At 45.9% G+C, this 18,478-nt stretch overlaps 1 protein-coding gene across 6 annotated transcripts in view; it reads left to right on the plus strand.

Moving 5' to 3' along the window:
* tenm3 (teneurin transmembrane protein 3) overlaps positions 1-18,478 on the plus strand; it is a 263,354-nt gene that overhangs the window by 131,457 nt on the left and 113,419 nt on the right. For all 6 annotated transcript variants that reach the window (XM_035531325.1, XM_035531327.1, XM_035531326.1 and 3 more), the window contains one exon: positions 5,358-5,546. In XM_035531325.1, the coding sequence (XP_035387218.1) occupies positions 5,358-5,546 (189 nt within the window). The remainder of the gene's footprint in view (positions 1-5,357; positions 5,547-18,478) is intronic.

The following is an 18,478-nucleotide window of genomic DNA, read 5'->3' on the forward strand; positions in this document are numbered from 1 at the left end:
AGGTCTACACCATGTTTAGAGCAGATCTACAGAAGGTCTACGCAGGGCTACAGCGGGTCTATAGCAGGTCTACAGAGCTCCGTCCTGCCTCCTCCGTATGTTGATGCAGCTCTGGTATTAGCAGACTGTGTGTTTTTTAGTGATGAATGCGTGATGAGGCTTCATCTGTTCTCGGTATTGATCAGACTGGCCAGCCTCCCAGCACTCAATAGCAGGTTAAATATTTCATCCTTCTGATGATTAACACCACTTCTGAATAATTGCACACCTCCCATACTGTTTAATTTATTGATGCTAAAAATCCATATATTTATTATTAGGCAGTTGTGCTCTTCTTCCGTCTTTTTGGACGTGAACTTTCCTTTATTCTCCCCACATCTGTAGACTAGACACTGACCAAGACACACACTCACACGTGTATGCACACACGCCCGAACAGGAACCCATCTGTCACCGCCCTGATAACTTCAGCAGTGGGGGGAACACACCTCCTCCCAGACGCTGTTACATCTCTAGGGTGCGAGCATACAGGTTGCTCCTGTATCTCATCTCTCTGGATCCCAGCTCCGATACGGAACATTCCAGAACTGAGAGGGCATTACGTAGCTTTCCGCAGTTTGTGTAGACACATCTGGTCTGAGTCATTTTCCCATATCTAAATTAGTCATTCTGTAGGTACCTCTCTCTCTCTCTCTCTCTCGCTCTCCTTCCCTCTCTTTTTCTCTCTTTTGCTCTCGTTCTTTCTCACTCACACTCTCTCTCTCTCTCTCTCTCACCCTTTAGTTTTGTCAGTGTGCTGTTCCCAGGTGTAAAGGCTGTTATATGGTTATCTTTCTCTTTCCACAGTTCTGTGTGATCGTCTGAACTGAGACATTGCTGCTTCACTTCACATGTAGCCTGGGAGGATAATGAGAGAGGGAGAGAGTTGGAGAGAGAGGGGGGGGGGAGGGAGAGAGAGAGGGAGAGAGAGGGAGAGAGAGAGAGAGAGAGAGAGAGATTGCAGTAGAAGGAGAATGAAAACGTGAAGAGCAGAGTTGGCATTGTTCTGCTCCAATAGATATAAACACACTCAGGCTCTCTGCTATTTACGTCAGAGTGTGTGTGTGAGTGTGTGTGAGTGTGTGTGTGTGTGTGTGTGTTGTCCCTGAAAGGTTATAATTCTATCGGCATCACATAATGCAAGCAAGAACTCCAGAACAAAAAGATCAGATCAGATAATGTACTTTTAGAAAAATACCCACTGATGTGTCTATGCCACTTACATTGTGTGCTTTGTATATACGATATAATCCCTCATTCACCTTCTCTCTCTCTCTCTCTGTAGTGATATAAATGGAGTGATATCTCTGTGGTGATCTCCTTCCTCTCTTCATCTCTCACTTCATGCGTCTCCCTGCCCACTAACTTAGTTCTCATTGGCTTGCCACAGTGTGGAGATACACACACACACACACACACACACACACACACACACACACACACACACACACACACACACACACACACACACACACACAATTACAGTACAACGCAGTGTGCTCCATTCATCCCTTTGTGTTAAATGCACTCTTAAATATATTCTAAAAACGACTCACAAGCTCTGCACTTAATGACTGAACTGTGTTACCGCTTTGTGGGTCGACCCTGTGGGCTCTGGTGGTCTCTAGTGACTGTGTTTATGGTGACTGTGTTTATGGTGACTGTGTATAGTGACTGTTTATGGTGACTGTGTATAGTGACTGTGTATGGTGACTGTGTTTATGGTGACTGTGTATAGTGACTGTGTTTATGGTGACTGTGTATAGTGACTGTGTTTATGGTGACTGTGTATAGTGACTGTGTTTATGGTGACTGTGTATAGTGACTGTGTTTATGGTGACTGTGTTTATGGTGACTGTGTATAGTGACTGTGTGTATGGTGACTGTGTATGGTGACTGTGTGTATGGTGACTGTGTGTATGGTGACTGTGTATGGTGACTGTGTATAGTCAGCCCTGCTGGGGTGCTGTGTTCACCTTCTTCATTCCCCTTCATCTCTCCAGTGGTTGGGGGGACTAGAAATGAAGAACTATTCTTCACATACACATCTATAATCTGTACATCTATAATCTGTACATCTAAACATGTACTTTCATGCACTCTCCTTTACTCTCAAGGACTCCGTTGATACAGCGCCCAGAATATGTGTATGTGTGTGTAGATTTGCATGGCTGTGATGCTCTTTCTCGTAACTAGCATGCCTGTTGCCAGGGTGATAAATAACTCTTGTTATCTGGCAAGCCCAATGTACAGAACACCATATTTCTCTAAAACTATCTTCAAGTCTCCTTGTTGTCTTTTGTTCCTCTTTACTCGCATCTCCTCTCGCCAGTGTTCTACAGACAAAAATCCCCTAAGATGATAAAACAAGGGCTCAGATTTTCAAAGCCGTCCTTTGGTTTGTCGTGATGCCATTTGGGGTTTAAGAAGGCTGCTGTTCCAGATAGTAGAGCCTCCTTGGCCGGACTGTGACTCCCCCGTTCTCTCTCTGATGAGACCTTTTCTCTGTGGTTAAAGAGTGTGTTGTCATATTGTTAACTATCTCATCGGAGCGTTTAGTCTGAGAAGAACGGGTGAATATGTCTTTTGGTCCCAGAGAAGAGGCTGTGAAGTGTGTGTGTGTGGGGGGGGTGATTTATTCACGCTCTCCTCTTATTGAGAGAAGATATGGAGCATGTCCTTCAGGCTTGTGCCTTATGGGTAATGTGTGGGACAAATAGAGGGAGACTGTGTGTGTGTGTGTGTGTGTGTGTTTATATGTAAAATTGTGTGTGTGTTTAGATATGAGATTATGTGTGTTTATATGTATGATTGTGTGTTTATATGTGTGATTGTGTGTGTTTATATGTATAATTGTGTGTGTGTTTATATGTATGGTTGTGTGTGTGTGTACGCTATTGCTTCTTTTTTTCCTCAGTTCTTCGGTTAGTATATTGATTGATTGCCTATAGATCTGAATGTTAAAACCCAGACATGTATACCAAAGACCAGACTGTTTCTGCCTCTCCCACACATGCACACATGCTCACACACACCCAGCACATTCACACACACACACACACGCCACACACACTGAAGCCCAGGATGATGGTGATTGGTTTTGACCCTGTGTCAAGCTAAGAAGCACTCTCGATGAATTCTGGGTAGAATCACACAAAGGGGAAAATCAATGTCTGACAAACACAGCCATGTTTGGTTTAGTTCAGCCAAGTGATGAGAATTGGAGAATAACAACCTGATGATCAAGTGTGCGCGCATGTGTGTGTGTGTATTGGCCACCCTTTCCTGTTGCATTGTGGGAGTCTGTTAAATGGAAACCACCTTTCTTATGCGTTCATTTTTAATGTTCCCTCATCACACACACTTTTGTTTGTATCTCAGCCAGTGGAGTAAAGAACGCAAAACTCTAACCTCATCTGACATTTTAACCGCTCCTTCATCATCGTCATCCTCAACACCTCCCTGGCTTAGTCAGGATGCATTACGCACAGCTGCTATGCATTATGGTCTGGCTTCATTAGTTTGTGGGCTCTTAAAGTCATCACACACGAGGGGAAAGGCTTGATCTCTTCTGTGTCTTTGTGCGTGTGTGTCTGTGTGTGTGTGTGTGTTGGGTGGGTGGGCATGTGTTTGGGGGTGTAAGACTGTGTGTAGGATTGTGTGTAGGGCTGTGTGGTAGGTGGTGGAAAGTGATGATGAGGCATGCAAAATCTATCAAAGCAGGAAGTATTACACATTGCCTGCTGTCTCTCTCTCTCCCTCTCTCTCTCTCTGTGCTGAGCTCAGAGGTATTTAGTCAGCTCCTTTCTCGCCTGTTAGCAGTGTGTAGATAGAGAACAGCTTTAACACAAATGTAATCAGAATGATTCTCCCTAAAAGGAATTCTCAAAGACCTTGGAATCTCCTGTAACACGGTCTACCGTTCCGAACTCTGCCGTGGGCCACAGAGCCCAGAGCAGTCTGTCACTTCAGCTAGAGAGAATGGCTTTGTTGGGTCATTCACGTCCTTCTCTCTCTCTCACACACACACACACACACTCTCACACACACACACACACACACACACACACACACACACTGCAGCTCGATGGGGTTACCGGGAGCTCTTGTGCTCTGTGGCCTTCAGTCTTATACACTGGGCTTCCATTCATAGCTTTGCAAATAAAGCCAGCGATAATTAAAGGAATTCATTTATTGTTCCCCTTTTCTCTCTATATACACTCTTTCTCTCTCTCTCTCTCTCACACATTCTCTCTCTCGCTCTCTTTGTTAGGAAGCACCCCCGATCGAAAGACCCTGAGCCTTTCCAAAGTGCTCAAGCTTTCTGTCACACTTTCACACCATGAGCTCAGATGTGCTCGAAAGCGCCTCTACCTGCTTGTCCTGAACTGATCTCGGATCAGTCATTCACCACTGACCGACCCAGAAAGGCAACACTGCTCCTGGTTCGGGCTGTGAATGGCACCCATTAGGGGGAGTGTATGTCTTGACAGAGTTCTGATTGTTTTGGGCTGCTGGTTTCAGTATTAAATGCAGTGTGGTGTGAATGAGACTGAACATTAGCTCTCGCACTTGACTGGTAGTGGCTAAAAAAAGCTTTTGGTGGAAAAATAACTGTGACTAAATAGGGCAGAACGTAGAACAGAAGCCAATCATACTGTCAGCCCGGATACTGATGGATGACTCCATTCCTCTACAGGAACTGGAGAATGAACCGGGTTTGAGGAACAGGATACACACACACACACACGCAAAAATAGTCTGGCACAACAGTTTGTGATACTAGACATTGTTAAGATCTAAAGAAACAAACACCAGACAGAGTAACAGGTGGCTGGTGTAAGAAAACGCACACAGAATTTCAAGTCAAAATTTCACAAAGATTTGGACCAAACTAGAATAATTCAGCACACTGCTGATGACTGACAGGTGACAGTGCTCAATGGAGACAGGTGGCGTCAGTACAAGGGAGCACGTGTGTGAGGTTTCAGTACTGTAGACACACACAAGTTTTTTTTAAATAACTAACAGATTTAGTGGTAATTGAAATTTGATTTCAGTTCCATGGAACATGAAGTAGTTTTGAGTTTGCGGTCGTGCGCATGTGTGGGGCATTCCGTCTCCCTGCCGGATCTCTCTGGCTTCCAGATCCCCTGTCTCCTCCATTGTCTGTTCTCTGTAATCTCTCAGAGTTTCTGCTGTTACTCTTATTACTTTTGCTTTGGTGTTATTGTTTTGTTGACGTTTTTGTTTGGTTTCTTTGTTTTTGCTGTGTGTGTGTGTGTGTGTGTGTGTGTGTGTGTGTGTGTGTTCTGTAGGTTCTCCCATGCCATCCTCTCTCCCCAGTCCATCTGAACATTGCCATTCCCAGCCACCATCACCCAATCTCCATGACAACCAGAGTTCGGTGCTCAGCAGTGCCCCTGTGCAGGCTGTTGGGGGCTCGGACTCAGAGGAGGAGTTTACGCCCGCTCTCTATAGAGCTGTAGCCCCGCCCTCCACCAATGGTAAGGCAGGGAGCAATAAGCCCCGCCCCTTCCTCTATCTCTCTGTGTAATTTAGCTTTATTGACATGTGTAAAGTGCACTGTTGCACAGTAAAGTATAAAGATTAACATTTTCAGTGACACTAATAGAAACTATAGCGTTATAGGCAATTCATTACAATGATAAAATAACAGTAGTTAGAGAAATAAAATAAAAAATAATAGTTGCAAAAATAAGTAGCATAATTCTAGTCGGCAGACAAACGCACCCTCTGTGTGTCTCTTCCTCTGGTGCCCCATATTTCTCTTTTCTTTCGGTTTCTTTCCGTCTCTCCCGCCGTTTATTCCTTTTGCTCTCTTTCTTCCTTTCATTCTCTGTCCCTCTTTATTTTTCTCTTTTTGGTCTCTCTGTCTGTCTGTAAAATCGCCGGTTTGCACTCAGAGGTCTTGTGGAAAGTTTTATTGGAGCATGTCGCGTCCAATCAGTGTGTCGGGCTTCCTGCGGAGACCGTGTGCGTTTAAGCGGCCTTTTGTGTTAAACCCTTCCTCTGGTGCTTTAGTAGCGCTTTAATTCCCACTGCTGGCCATGGTTAAGAGCTCAGCTGGTAACCCTCCCAGGGTTGGGGCTAAAAGGCCAGAGCTGGAAGTGTGGCAGGGGCTTTGTTTGAGCGCTTATCACGCCTCTGTACCAGAGCACCACATACCGTAACTCTAATGTACCAGAGCACCACATACCGTAACTCTAATGTACCAGAGCACCACATACCATAACTCTAATGTACCAGAGCACCACATACCGTAACTCTAATGTACCAGAGCACCACATACAGTAACTCTAATGTATCAGAGCACCACATACAGTAACTCTAATGTATCAGAGCATCACATACAGTAACTGCAATGTACCAGAGCACCACATACAGTAACTGCAATGTACCAGAGCACCACATACAGTAACTGCAATGTACCAGAGCACCACATACCGTAACTCTAATGTACCAGAGCACCACATACAGTAACTCTAATGTATCAGAGCACCACATACAGTAACTATAATGTACCAGAGCATCACATAACATAACTCTAGTGTACCAGAGGACCACATACCGTAACTCTAATGTACCACAGCAGCACATGCTGTAACTCTAATGTGTCAGAGCATCACATACAGTAACACTAACGTAGCAGAGCACCACATATAGTAACTCTAATGTACCAGAGCACCACATACACTCATGTTACTAAGTATTACTGGCATGGCACTCTCTCTCTCTCTCTCTCTCTCTTTCACTTTCTTTTTTCATCTTTTTATTTATTTTCAATAAAGAAAAAAGATCTTCTATGTGTCTTTCCTCCCACACATATGCGCACATATGAACACCCACACACGTCCACACAAACACCCACATTTCTGCACAGGCCGTGCCTGATCTGAGAGTTTCAGTGCCTGTAGTCATTCTGTATTAGAATCATGAAGGTAATAACCTCCAGCTCAGAATTTGTCCTCTCTCTCTCTCTCTCTCTCTCTCGCTCTCGCTCTACCTCCCTCTCTCTCTCGCTCTCGCTCTACCTCCCTCTCTCTCTTGCTCTCTCTCTCTCTCGCTCTCGCTCTACCTCCCTCTCGCTCTACCTCCCTCTCTCTCGCTCTCGCTCTCCCTCCCTCTCTCTCTCTCTCTCTCTCTCTCTCTTTACCCCTCCCTCTCTTTCTCTCTCTCTCTCCCTCTCTCTCTCTCTGTTTGACTACACACTCACAGTTACATGCATGCGCAAATACATTTTCACGTACGCAGACACGGCACTTACATGCACGCTGGCACACACAAACACACAGATTCACACTAACAATCACATACAGACACACACCAACAGTCACTTACATGCAAACAAATACGTACTAACGTATATTGGAACGTGTTCCGTGTAAGTGGTGTCTCTGCATGCACGTGACTGCGAGCATGTGTGTGTGAGTGGTTGTGAGTGTTGTTACGTGTGTGAGGACAGTCACTCATACACACACTCAAATGCACACACTCATAAGCATTTGATAAGATACTCATAGAGAGATGTCTAAATAGCTAATCACACAGGCACACAATCCTTTAAGTAAGATTTCACACACTCATGTAGACAGCACACACACACACACACACACAGGGACGCGCAAGCACATACATGCCCACATGCATACACACGCACGTGTGCACACACACACGGTCTCTAAGCTCATGTCTCTCACATTTTAAGCAGCTTGTTCCTGACTGCAGTGTCAGCTCAAAAGAGTCTGAGTCAGTCAGCTCAAAAGAGTCTGAGTCAGTCAGCTCAAAAGAGTCTGAGTCAGTCAGCTCAAAAGAGTCTGAGTCAGTCAGCTCAAATGAGTCTGAGTCAGTCAGTTCTAATGAGTCAGTCTCTGATGACTTTGTCCGTACTGAGTCTATTCATACTGAGTCTGGTCATGTTGCTTTAGCTCCTAAGAGGTGGTGTGTGCTGCGGTGTGGAGTACTGTTGTTATTTGGATCAAACTCTTGGAGTATTGTTGTTATTTGGATCAAACTCTTGGAGTACTGTTGTTATTTGGATCAAACTCTTGGAGTACTGTTGTTATTTGGATCAAACTCTTGGAGTACTGTTGTTATTTGGATCAAACTCTTGGAGTACTGTTGTTATTTGGATCAAACTCTTGGAGTACTGTTGTTATTTGGATCAAACTCTTGGAGTACTGTTGTTATTTGTTTGCTGTGTTGGCGTTACTAGGCCTGTAATATTTGGGATTCTTGTTTTCCATGTTGATACTTGAACCTTGATCCAGTATTGTAAAATAATTTTAGGCAAAAATTGTGAAAGTGGCCTTATTCTATGGAAAAAGTGAAATGTGGAACATGTATAGACGACCTGTCTTTAGGCTCCCACGGCGTATCCATGGCGGTTTGTCTCCAAGCAGACCTCATGGCACAGCTGGGAAATGTGCTTCAACCCCGTCTTACACACCATGGAGTCCAGAGGGGTCGTTACTGAGCACACGCTTACGGTTAGGGGCAGATGTAGTCATCGTGGGATTTGATCCAGATAATAATACAAGTGTGTGTATGCGCCCGTGTGTGTGTGTGTGTGTGTGTGTGTGTCTCCCTCTGACCAGACACTCATCTTAACCAGATCTGTGTCACTCCACTCATCATACGAGAGGCTTTTATCTAAAGTGGCTGCTTTTCCTAATAGCCATGTGCAGGCTGTCTCAGAATGCAAACCCCAGCCTTACCGGCAGCCAACCAGACCCCCCCCCCCCACCGCCAAAGCTTCATTAAGTGCTTCCCCGTACGCGCGTGCGTGCGTGTGTGTATCTCCTGCTATTGATCAGTGATCGGGAAGCGGCTCGTTATCCTGAGCGGCCATCGATGTTCCGAACAAGCCGACTTGCTGTGGAGGATTGCCATGGCGACGGGGGCCAGTCAGCCCCCTGTGTAGTAGTAGCGAAAAGCAGAGACTGGGGGGTTTGTCCGAGGCGTGTTTTAATAGACCACCGTGGGCATGGGGAGGAGAGAATGTCTGCAGTCTGATATCACAGAGAGAGAGAGAGTTAAAGAGAGGACGAGTGAACTAGGGGGTAGAAAGAGAGAATGAGTAGAACACAGAGAGTGAGCAGGGAGGATTGGGAGAAGAGGGGAGAGGAGGAGTGATTTAAGGGAGTGTGGGGTGAGACCATCCTGTGTGTGTGTGAGGTGCCTGGACCTTCCTAGCAGTCACTGGAGTGGATGGGCTACACACAAACACACACACACACACACACCAGCTCGATCACCACTGTCAGATGCATTGGGCATGAAAGGAGTGATTTTACAGAGCAGGAATTTCAGTAGTTGAGCAAAGCTGTGAGGGACCCCCACCCACATCCCCAGCGAGCCTCTACCAAGTCTGGTTCTTTTCTTTTGCTTTTCTTTTCCCTCCATCACTTTCCTGTTTAAGCATAGGCTTCCTTAAGATGTTCACGCTTCCCAGTTCCCCTGGCTTCCCAGTTCCCTTAGCTACACAGTTCCCAGTTCCCCTGGCTACACAGTTCCCAGTTCCCCTGGCTACACAGTTCCCAGTTCCTTTGGCTACGCAGTTCCCAGTTCCTTTGGCTACGCAGTTCCCAGTTCCTTTGGCTACGCAGTTCCCAGTTCCTTTGGCTACGCAGTTCCCAGTTCCCTTGGCTACGCAGTTCCCAGTTCCCTTGGCTACGCAGTTCCCAGTTCCCTTGGCTACGCAGTTCCCAGTTCCCCTGGCTACGCAGTTCCCAGTTCCCCTGGCTACGCAGTTCCCAGTTCCCCTGGCTACGCAGTTCCCAGTTCCCTTGGCTACGCAGTTCCCAGTTCCCCTGGCTACGCAGTTCCCAGTTCCATTGGCTACGCAGTTCCCAGTTCCCTTGGCTACACAGAACTGCATGTATAATTGATTTCTGTTTTATTTTTAAGAAAATTGCATGTGTTTGTTGTGCCCTACTGCATGGAGCTGGTTCTCTTACTAGGAATCCTTTGTGTCCATGTGGGTTTTCAAACACACACACACACACACACACACACACACACACACACACACACACACACACATATATATATATATATATATATATATATATATATATATATATATATATATATATATATATATATATATAACAGTGAGTACTCCAGTGTTGTGTTTTTAAAAGTTTAGGATAAGATTCTGCTTAGCTGTCCTCATTAAAAAAGTCTGTGAGCGTGTGACTGTGTGTGTGTGTGTTCCTTCTTTGCATCCCAAACATATTAGTGTTGAGAAGTACACCATTTTCTCGCAATTAAAAATACTTAAAATCCCAAGAGCATCATGTAGAATCTTTGAAGTGGCATTGTTGCATTTGTAGAGAGCTCACCATATTAAACAGGGCTTTTATCATGTTAAGAAATGGACGTACGTGTTAGGCTGAGATTGATTACGTCAGACAACAGAAAAGATCTCTCCTCAGATTACTAGAGTCTCCTCAGAGCTGGGGGATGTGACTCCTCAGAGCTGGGGGATGTGACTCCTCAGAGCTGGGGGATGTGACTCCTCAGAGCTGGGGGATGTGACTCCTCAGAGCTGGGGGATGTGACTCCTCAGAGCTGGGGGATGTGACTTGTCAGATACGGGCATGTGACTCGTCAGAGCTGGGGGATGTGACTTGTCAGATACGGGGATGTGACTCCTCAGAGCTGGGGGATGTGACTTGTCAGATACGGGCATGTGACTCATCAGATCTGGGATCTGGGGGATGTGACTCGTCAGATACGGGGATGTGACTCGTCAGATACGGGGATGTGACTCGTCAGACCTGGGGGATGTGACTCGTCAGACCTGGGGGATGTGACTCGTCAGACCTGGGGGATGTGACTCGTCAGACCTGGGGGATGTGACTCGTCAGATACGGGGTTGTGACTCGTCAGATACGGGGTTGTGACTCGTCAGACCTGGGGGATGTGACTCGTCAGATACGGGGATGTGACTCCTCAGATACGGGGATGTGACTCGTCAGGGGTTGTGGCTAAAATGGCTCCCTCAGTCCCTAAAAGTTCCTTTTTCCTGTTAAAGGTGAGAGAGTTACACATAATAGCAAACAGCTCTTACCATCACAGAGTCGGTGGACATCATCTGAGCTCTTGATCTGTTAAAGTTAATTATTGAGGAGCTGTTTCAATGTACAACTTAATCCTCATGTTTCAGTCCAACGATAGCCTCAAGCACTTTATTGTCTGATCAGAATTCTACATCTCAACCAACAACCTTGAGCATTACCCACCACGCACGCGCATCATTTCCTGTTTCCTGTTCCTGTTCACTGTGCCACCTTCAATTTAGTGTTGCGCGTTTTTTCACGTTCAGTTTAGTTTTGTGAATAATTTCACATTCAGTTTTCCTCCCCATGCTTTCACTGCTCAGGAACTACAACTTTGCTCTGTAATTCAGCCCTTTTATTCACCTCCACACGCTGATATCAGGGGACTCATCAGAGAGCAGCACAATATTCCTCCGATCAGGCCTGTAATTACTCAGAATTACGGCGCATTATGAAGCAGCGCTGCAGACGAACAGGGCAGGATGAATGCCTGGAGCCTCGGCACCATCTTAGATTGCCTCTCAGTGTCTGCACTCTTTGACAGTCGGAGAAATCTACAATGCTCAGAGTGGTGTAATTACTCTCCTCTCCTAGGCCTTTTGCCTCCTTCTGTCTCGCTGTGTCTCACAGTCTCTCTCTCTCTCTCTGTCTCCTTCTTTCTGTCTCACTGTCTCTGATTCTCTGTCTCTCTCTCTTTCTCCTCACCCCTATACCATGTGCAGTGCTGGGGGTTTTTTTCCACTCTGACCAGAATGCTGTGTGCTTACCTGAGATTCCATTGATCTCTTCAAATGATTTGCCCCTGAGTTTGTCAATATTTAAAAACCACTTTGTCCCTCGGAAAATCGTACTCAGCGAAGCAGAGAAATGTCATAACCTGCTGCTATTTGTCTTCTACAAATAGCACAGTGTCCGAGTATTTGACAAGTGAAGGGGTACTGGATGGGAGGGAATGATGAAACCATCCTGTTCCATTCCTGTGTCACCCAGCAGGGCCTAAAACCACTACCAGTGCCCAGCGTCCCACTCCCAGTACCCCGTTTCCTGCTGCTACAACACTGGTTCATTAACAAGACTACAGCAACACATCTGCTTTATGCCACTTTTAGCCCATGAACTGCTAGCAGTGATGGGACAGAAGAAAAGGCTCCAAACTGCTTTGAACTCTGTTTCCCTCTCTCTCTCTCTCTCTCGCTCTTTCTCTCTCTCTCTCTCTCTCGATGATCAGTACGCTTTATTGGCATATCCACATTTTAATACTGTGTTGCCAAAATATCATTAAAACAAGAAGAATGGATGTCTATCTGATGATAGTAATTATTGTAAAAAGAACCATAACCATCATAATGGAACCATAACTGTCATAATAGAACCATAACCATTATAATAGAACCATAACTCTTAAAATGGAACCATAACTGTCATAATAGAACCATAACCATCATAATAGAACCATAACTCTTAAAATGGAACCATAACTGTCATAATAGAACCATAACCATCATAATAGAACCATAACCGTCATAATAGAACCATAACCGTCATAATAGAACCATAACTCTTAAAATGGAACCATAACTGTCATAATAGAACTGTACTAACTATAATACTAGAAATGCTATACACGTTATTCTGAATTTAAAAAACACAGCAAAAAACTGCACTTAAACAAGTTGGTTTATGCACGTCCCTCATGTTGTAAACAGGCATTATATTAAATGTTGATTTCTCCGTTTTTCCCCTTACAGAACGGCCAGTTTGATTGAGAAAAGCTAAACTCAGAGTTTATCATCTCAGACTTAATCAAGTACGTTTAGTGTAGCTGGTCAGATATTTCAGCAAGAAAGCGCAGCTCTGTCTGCTCCGTCATTATTGTACTTGTGGCCCATGTCTTCTCTCTGATCAGCCATCATTGCTTATATCGGCCAGCCCATACGGTTCTTCTCTCTCTGTGTGTCTGTTCATTAGAGGGCAGTACTGTGGCCTCCTGTCTCTGTCTGTCTGGTGGTGGATGGTGGAGGTAAATTGCCTGTTAGTTCTTCTGGCTCGGTGAAATAGGGGGGAGACCTTGACTCACCCCTCTGCTTCCTCTTTTTTTCTTCCTCTTTTTGTGAGAAATTGATGTCTCCTCATCGCTACACACACACACACACACACACACACACACACACACACACGTTCACATACATGCAGATATATACACATAAATACACACATGCTCATACACACACACACACAAACAAACACACAGAGACACGCATGGTTACACACACACGTTCACATACATGCAGATATATACACACACAAACACACATGCAGATATATACAAACACACATGCTCATACACACACACACACACACACAAACAAACACACAGAGACACGCATGGTCACACACACACACACACACACACACACACACACACACACACACACACATATGCACCTGTCATCTGTGGCCACTTTGCCAAAGAGGTATTTTCAATTCTGTCTGGGTCGCTGATCTGAGGACACCATGTCCTGGCCTCCAGTGAGGGAGGGCCATGTGCAGACACACAAAGGTTGATCTCCGCCACAGAAGAGCAGCCTCCCAGCACACCCGAGCTAGAATACGTCCCCGTCTCTCTGCAGGAAGTTCCTCCCGCTGCCATATTGACGAACTCCCTCCCTCCCTCCCTCCCTCCCTCTGTTAATTTCCTCTTTCTCTTCCTTGTGCTCCTCCTCTTTCAATCTTTGCCCTTATTCCTCCTTTTGTCTCTCATGCGTCTCCCTGTTGAACCTGAGACTGTGGCTTTAATGCGGAGTCCTCTGGTCAGATAACAGCACTCTGACCTCCGGTCTGTTCAGCCTCTTGTCAAACCCCCAGACTCAGGGCAGACGACAAAACTGGCCCTTTCTCTCGCTCTCTCCTTCTTTCTTCTTTCTCTGCGGTACCGTGGCCTGCCGCCACTGCCGTGTTTTAGCCGAGCCTTTTGCTTGTGTGTCAGTGACGGTGAGAGAGAACCCAAGCTGAGTTTGGGTTATGGTTCTTCTACCGTGTTGCCACAGACATGGAGTGCACATAGCTGAGCCAGCCAATCAGCCCCCAGCCAGCCAATCAGCCCCCAGCCAGCCAATCAGCTTCCTTCTGCACGGGTTAGATATTTTCACACTGAGAGAAAACAGCTCATGTGTTTTTTGGGGGTTTTGTCAGCATATTGTGTCCTGCTCATCTGGCCTGCAGTGACCACACACTGTTCCGTTTTTGGCAGTGCGTTGCAGTGAGAACACACTGCTTTGTTTTGGGCAGTGCAATGCAGTGACCACACGGCTCTGTTTTTGGCAATAGCTCTATTTCCATGGCTAGACTGTGGTCACTGGGTCTCGGTGCTGTCGCTGCCTCGAAAGAAGATACTATGCCTGTTTCTCGCTCTCTCTCTCTCAATCACACACACACACACACTCATAGACTTTCTCCTTCTCTCAAATTTAAATAGCTTTATTGTTGTGTAGATATACACATACTTGTTTTTGTGTTGAATTTTCAATTTTAAATGGATATAATTGAAGAAATTTAATTGATCCAATTATTAATATATCAATTTGGCTGGGTTTTGTGTGTGGTTCAGAGGTGTGGTTGTGAGAGGGTGTAGGTGACTGTACTGTGAAGGTGGTGTTTTTCTTTGCAGGGTCTGTGGGGTGTGTTTGTGGGTGTAGGCTGTGTGCTAACAGGACACTTTGGTGTGCCGGCGGAAGTGGGAGCAGAACGGAAAACTTTAGAAAATGCAGTAAGAGAGAAGGAACGTTCACCAAGCTCTTTAGTATGGGGCAGATCTGCTGTGATGATGATGTACTTTTAAACTTTGCAAAATTCCAAATGAATTTTTTACTCAGACGTGTCCGTTAAAGAAGTCTTTCTGACTAATTATTGGACCTGCTACCTCACTGCCATATAGTAGTGTGGGCTTAATGATATAATTACATATTTTTAGCCAAATCTGAACTAGTGGGCTGAATGTATTAATAGATATTTTAATATAATAATAATATATTAATATAATAATATAATATATCCCTATAATATAGCCTTGCCGGTGCATGCATAGTCTTGCTGAAGGGGTCAAATGTCCAGATTAATAACCCTACATGATGATATTCCACAGTGGGCTGAAGTGGGCTCAGTGTGGTGCCCCCAAAGGGGAAGTGGAGTTTTGTTTTCTGTGATCTGGCTTTTTTTAAATCATGATTTTAGTGTTATTGTTTTTATTGAGTAATATGCAATTATGACAATATGACGATTGACAGTTGTTGTTTATTTACATGTTGTGGTAAAGCTAACAGAACCAAATCATCTGCATGTAAAAAGAATTTTAGTTCTTTTTCATTTAATTCTAATCCTAAAAGTGTTGATTGTTAAGGATTGTGGCCAATTTGTTGGTAAATATTGAAGAGTGTGGGAGATAGATTACAACCTTGATGCACTCATGTACGTCCTTGTGTTCTATGTCTTTGTATTTGGATTTAATTAAATCAGTTTCCCTCCAACTCCACTCTGAAGTAACTGGGAATATAATGCATTGTGTAACTTGGAATATAATGCATTGTTCCAAACAGAGTCAAATGCTTTTGTTAGGTCTTTGAAACAAGACAGTATTTTCCCTTTAATTTGTTGGGTGTGCTTTTGAATGAGTGCATGAATCTCGCTCTCTCTCTCTCTCTCTCTGTCTCTCTCTCTTTCTCTCCCCATGTCTCTCTGTCTCTATTTCTGTCTCTCTGTCTCTATCTCTTTATCTACTCCACGAGCTACCCCATATTGCATGTGTGCACACAGTTGTTTAGTCTTGAACCAGAAATGAATCTTCCCTCAGTGTTGTGACTCTTCACTCAGTGTTCTGAGTCTTCAGGGTTGTGACTCTTCAGTGTGCTGAGTCTTCAGGGTTGTGACTCTTCACTCTGTGCTGAGTCTTCAGGGTTGTGACTCTTCAATGTTCTGAGTCTTCAGGGTTGTGACTCTTCACTCAGTGTGCTGAGTCTTCAGGGTTGTGACTCTTCAATGTTCTGAGTGTTCAGGGTTGTGACTCTTCACTCAGTGTTCTGAGTCTTCAGGGTTGTGACTCTTCAGTGTTCTGAGTCTTCAGGGTTGTGACTTCAGCGTGCTGAGTCTTCAGGGTTGTGACTCTTCAGTGTTCTGAACGGTCTGTTCGGCGCATACAGTCGCCCTGTTTTCCCTGCTGCCTGAGGCAGAGCCACTAGACGCATCCGAGGCCTGTGCGGCTCTCTCCGGTCCTCCTCTTCCAGACGCTGCCGACAGATCGTTAGTATCCCGTCCACCGACGGCCTCCGGTGTCTTAATTACCTTGCTACCCTTCTGAATTTCCCTAAAAGTCGATAGCACCTAGCGTTGGCCGTTAGCGCTACAAGCATGTCCCCGTGCATCCCGTCTGCATCTGCTGGAGCCAGTCTCCACTCTGCCTGACCACGGGAGGTTTGCGGTCTGTCCCCTCCAGACTGAGGTACGGTATTACTGTCCCAGTACTGTACTTACCTTTCTAACGCGGCCGATGCTCATTACAGTCTGATGGACTCCCTCTGCTGACTCTCACTGTGTGAGTTTATTGCTAAATGGGCTGTTACTGCCCATGGCATCACATGAGACTCATAAAAAATATATATATGTCACCGTACTACGCGGTTGTGTGTAAATCGACTGGTGATAAAGTCGATTTTAACTGACCTGAATCAACATGAATTGGGCGAAAGGGGGGTGGGGGGTTGGGGGTGTGGATATCTCACTCCTCAGTGCTTCCTGGATTGCACCGACCACCCGCACCTCCACCCACACACCCACCCATAACCCCACCCTCGGCAAAGGTGAAGGGAATTCTGAAAGGTGAAACATGACGGACTGCCCGTTGTTGACAAATAACCTTTCCTTCCGCTTCTGTCACGCCCCCTTTGCGTGGCGACACCGGCTTTCAACGGCCTGTCCGCCTCTGAAATGTCAATTTAGCATCTTGACACGTTATTGACGAGGGCAGGCTGACATTTCCTGAGTTTTTCACCAAGGAGGGAGAAAAAACGAACCCGACTTATCATAATACTGGAGGCCGCCCGCTGAAATCCACTCCGGTGTCCCTACAGAGACTGTCGCTCAGGGACAAACTGCCTGCCCAAAGATCGCAACTGTTCCCGACCTTGTTTCTGGGAGTGTGTGTGAGGAGGTGCTGTGTTTCTCCCTTTACAGGGCCAGTTTATATCGTCACCCTGGACAGCATCTGAGCTCGGTGCGTGTTGGGCTGTGTGCAGACCCCTCGTGTGTGGCTTGGGGAATATTGGGGAATAAACATCGCCCTTTTGTGTGTGTGAGTGTGTGTGTGTGTCTGTGAGAGTGTGTGTGTGTGTGTGTATCGTAAAGCCTTCCCTGTGGCCTAACTCCACTCTTCCTCCTCTTTGTCTTCTCAGGGCTCCTCCTCTTCCTCTCTGTCCCACACTGGGTTAACGTGTCCTGCTTTACTGGACCACAAATGAGAGCATCTGTCTTTCTCTCTTTTGAATGAGTGCATGAATCTCTCTCTCTCTCTCTCTCTTTATTCTCTCCTCCTTCGAGCACTCCCTTGCACTGTCTCATCCTTTTTTCATGATCTCTTCATTTCTCTTCTTCTATCTCCCCCTTGTCTCTCTCTCTTTTCTCTTCTCATTAATTTCTCTCTCTCTCATCTGTCCATCATTTTTAGAGCGTCTCCTCTTGTAGTAGAACTCTATTACTACATCTGACTTGTAAAACAAGACCTGTGAATACAAAGGGGGTGAGGCTGGTGTGATGTGGGGGTGAGGCTGGTGTGATGTGGGGGTGAGGCTGGTGTGATGTGGGGGTGAGACGGGTGAGGCTGGGGTGATGTGGGGGTGAGACGGGTGAGGCTGGTGTGATGTGGGGGTGAGACGGGTGAGGCTGGGGTGATGTGGGGGTGAGACGGGTGAGGCTGGTGTGATGTGGGGGTGAGACGGGTGAGGCTGGGGTGATGTGGGGGTGAGGCTGGGGTGATGTGGGGGTGAGACGGGTGAGGCTGGGGTGATGTGGGGGTGAGGCTGGTGTGGGGCAGGGGGTTACAGGGACACGGCAGCCTCCTCACAGCTGGGGAGATGTAGCAGAACCTGACGAGTCGTGTGTAAGCAGTCACACCTGGAGTGTGCGCTCACATTTCCACTGGTGGACGGGTACACACACACACACACACACACACACGGGCTGTAGAAGTCAGACTGTATTGTGCAGTACTGTGAAACACAAGACAAAATGAGAGAGAGAGCAAGATGTGTTTAGCCAGATAAGCAGCTTAATTGGCAGCACATTGCAGCTATCAGTGGCTGCCATTA

Source organism: Electrophorus electricus, chromosome 11 (genome assembly GCF_013358815.1).
Source record: "Electrophorus electricus isolate fEleEle1 chromosome 11, fEleEle1.pri, whole genome shotgun sequence".
Lineage (NCBI taxonomy): Eukaryota > Metazoa > Chordata > Actinopteri > Gymnotiformes > Gymnotidae > Electrophorus > Electrophorus electricus.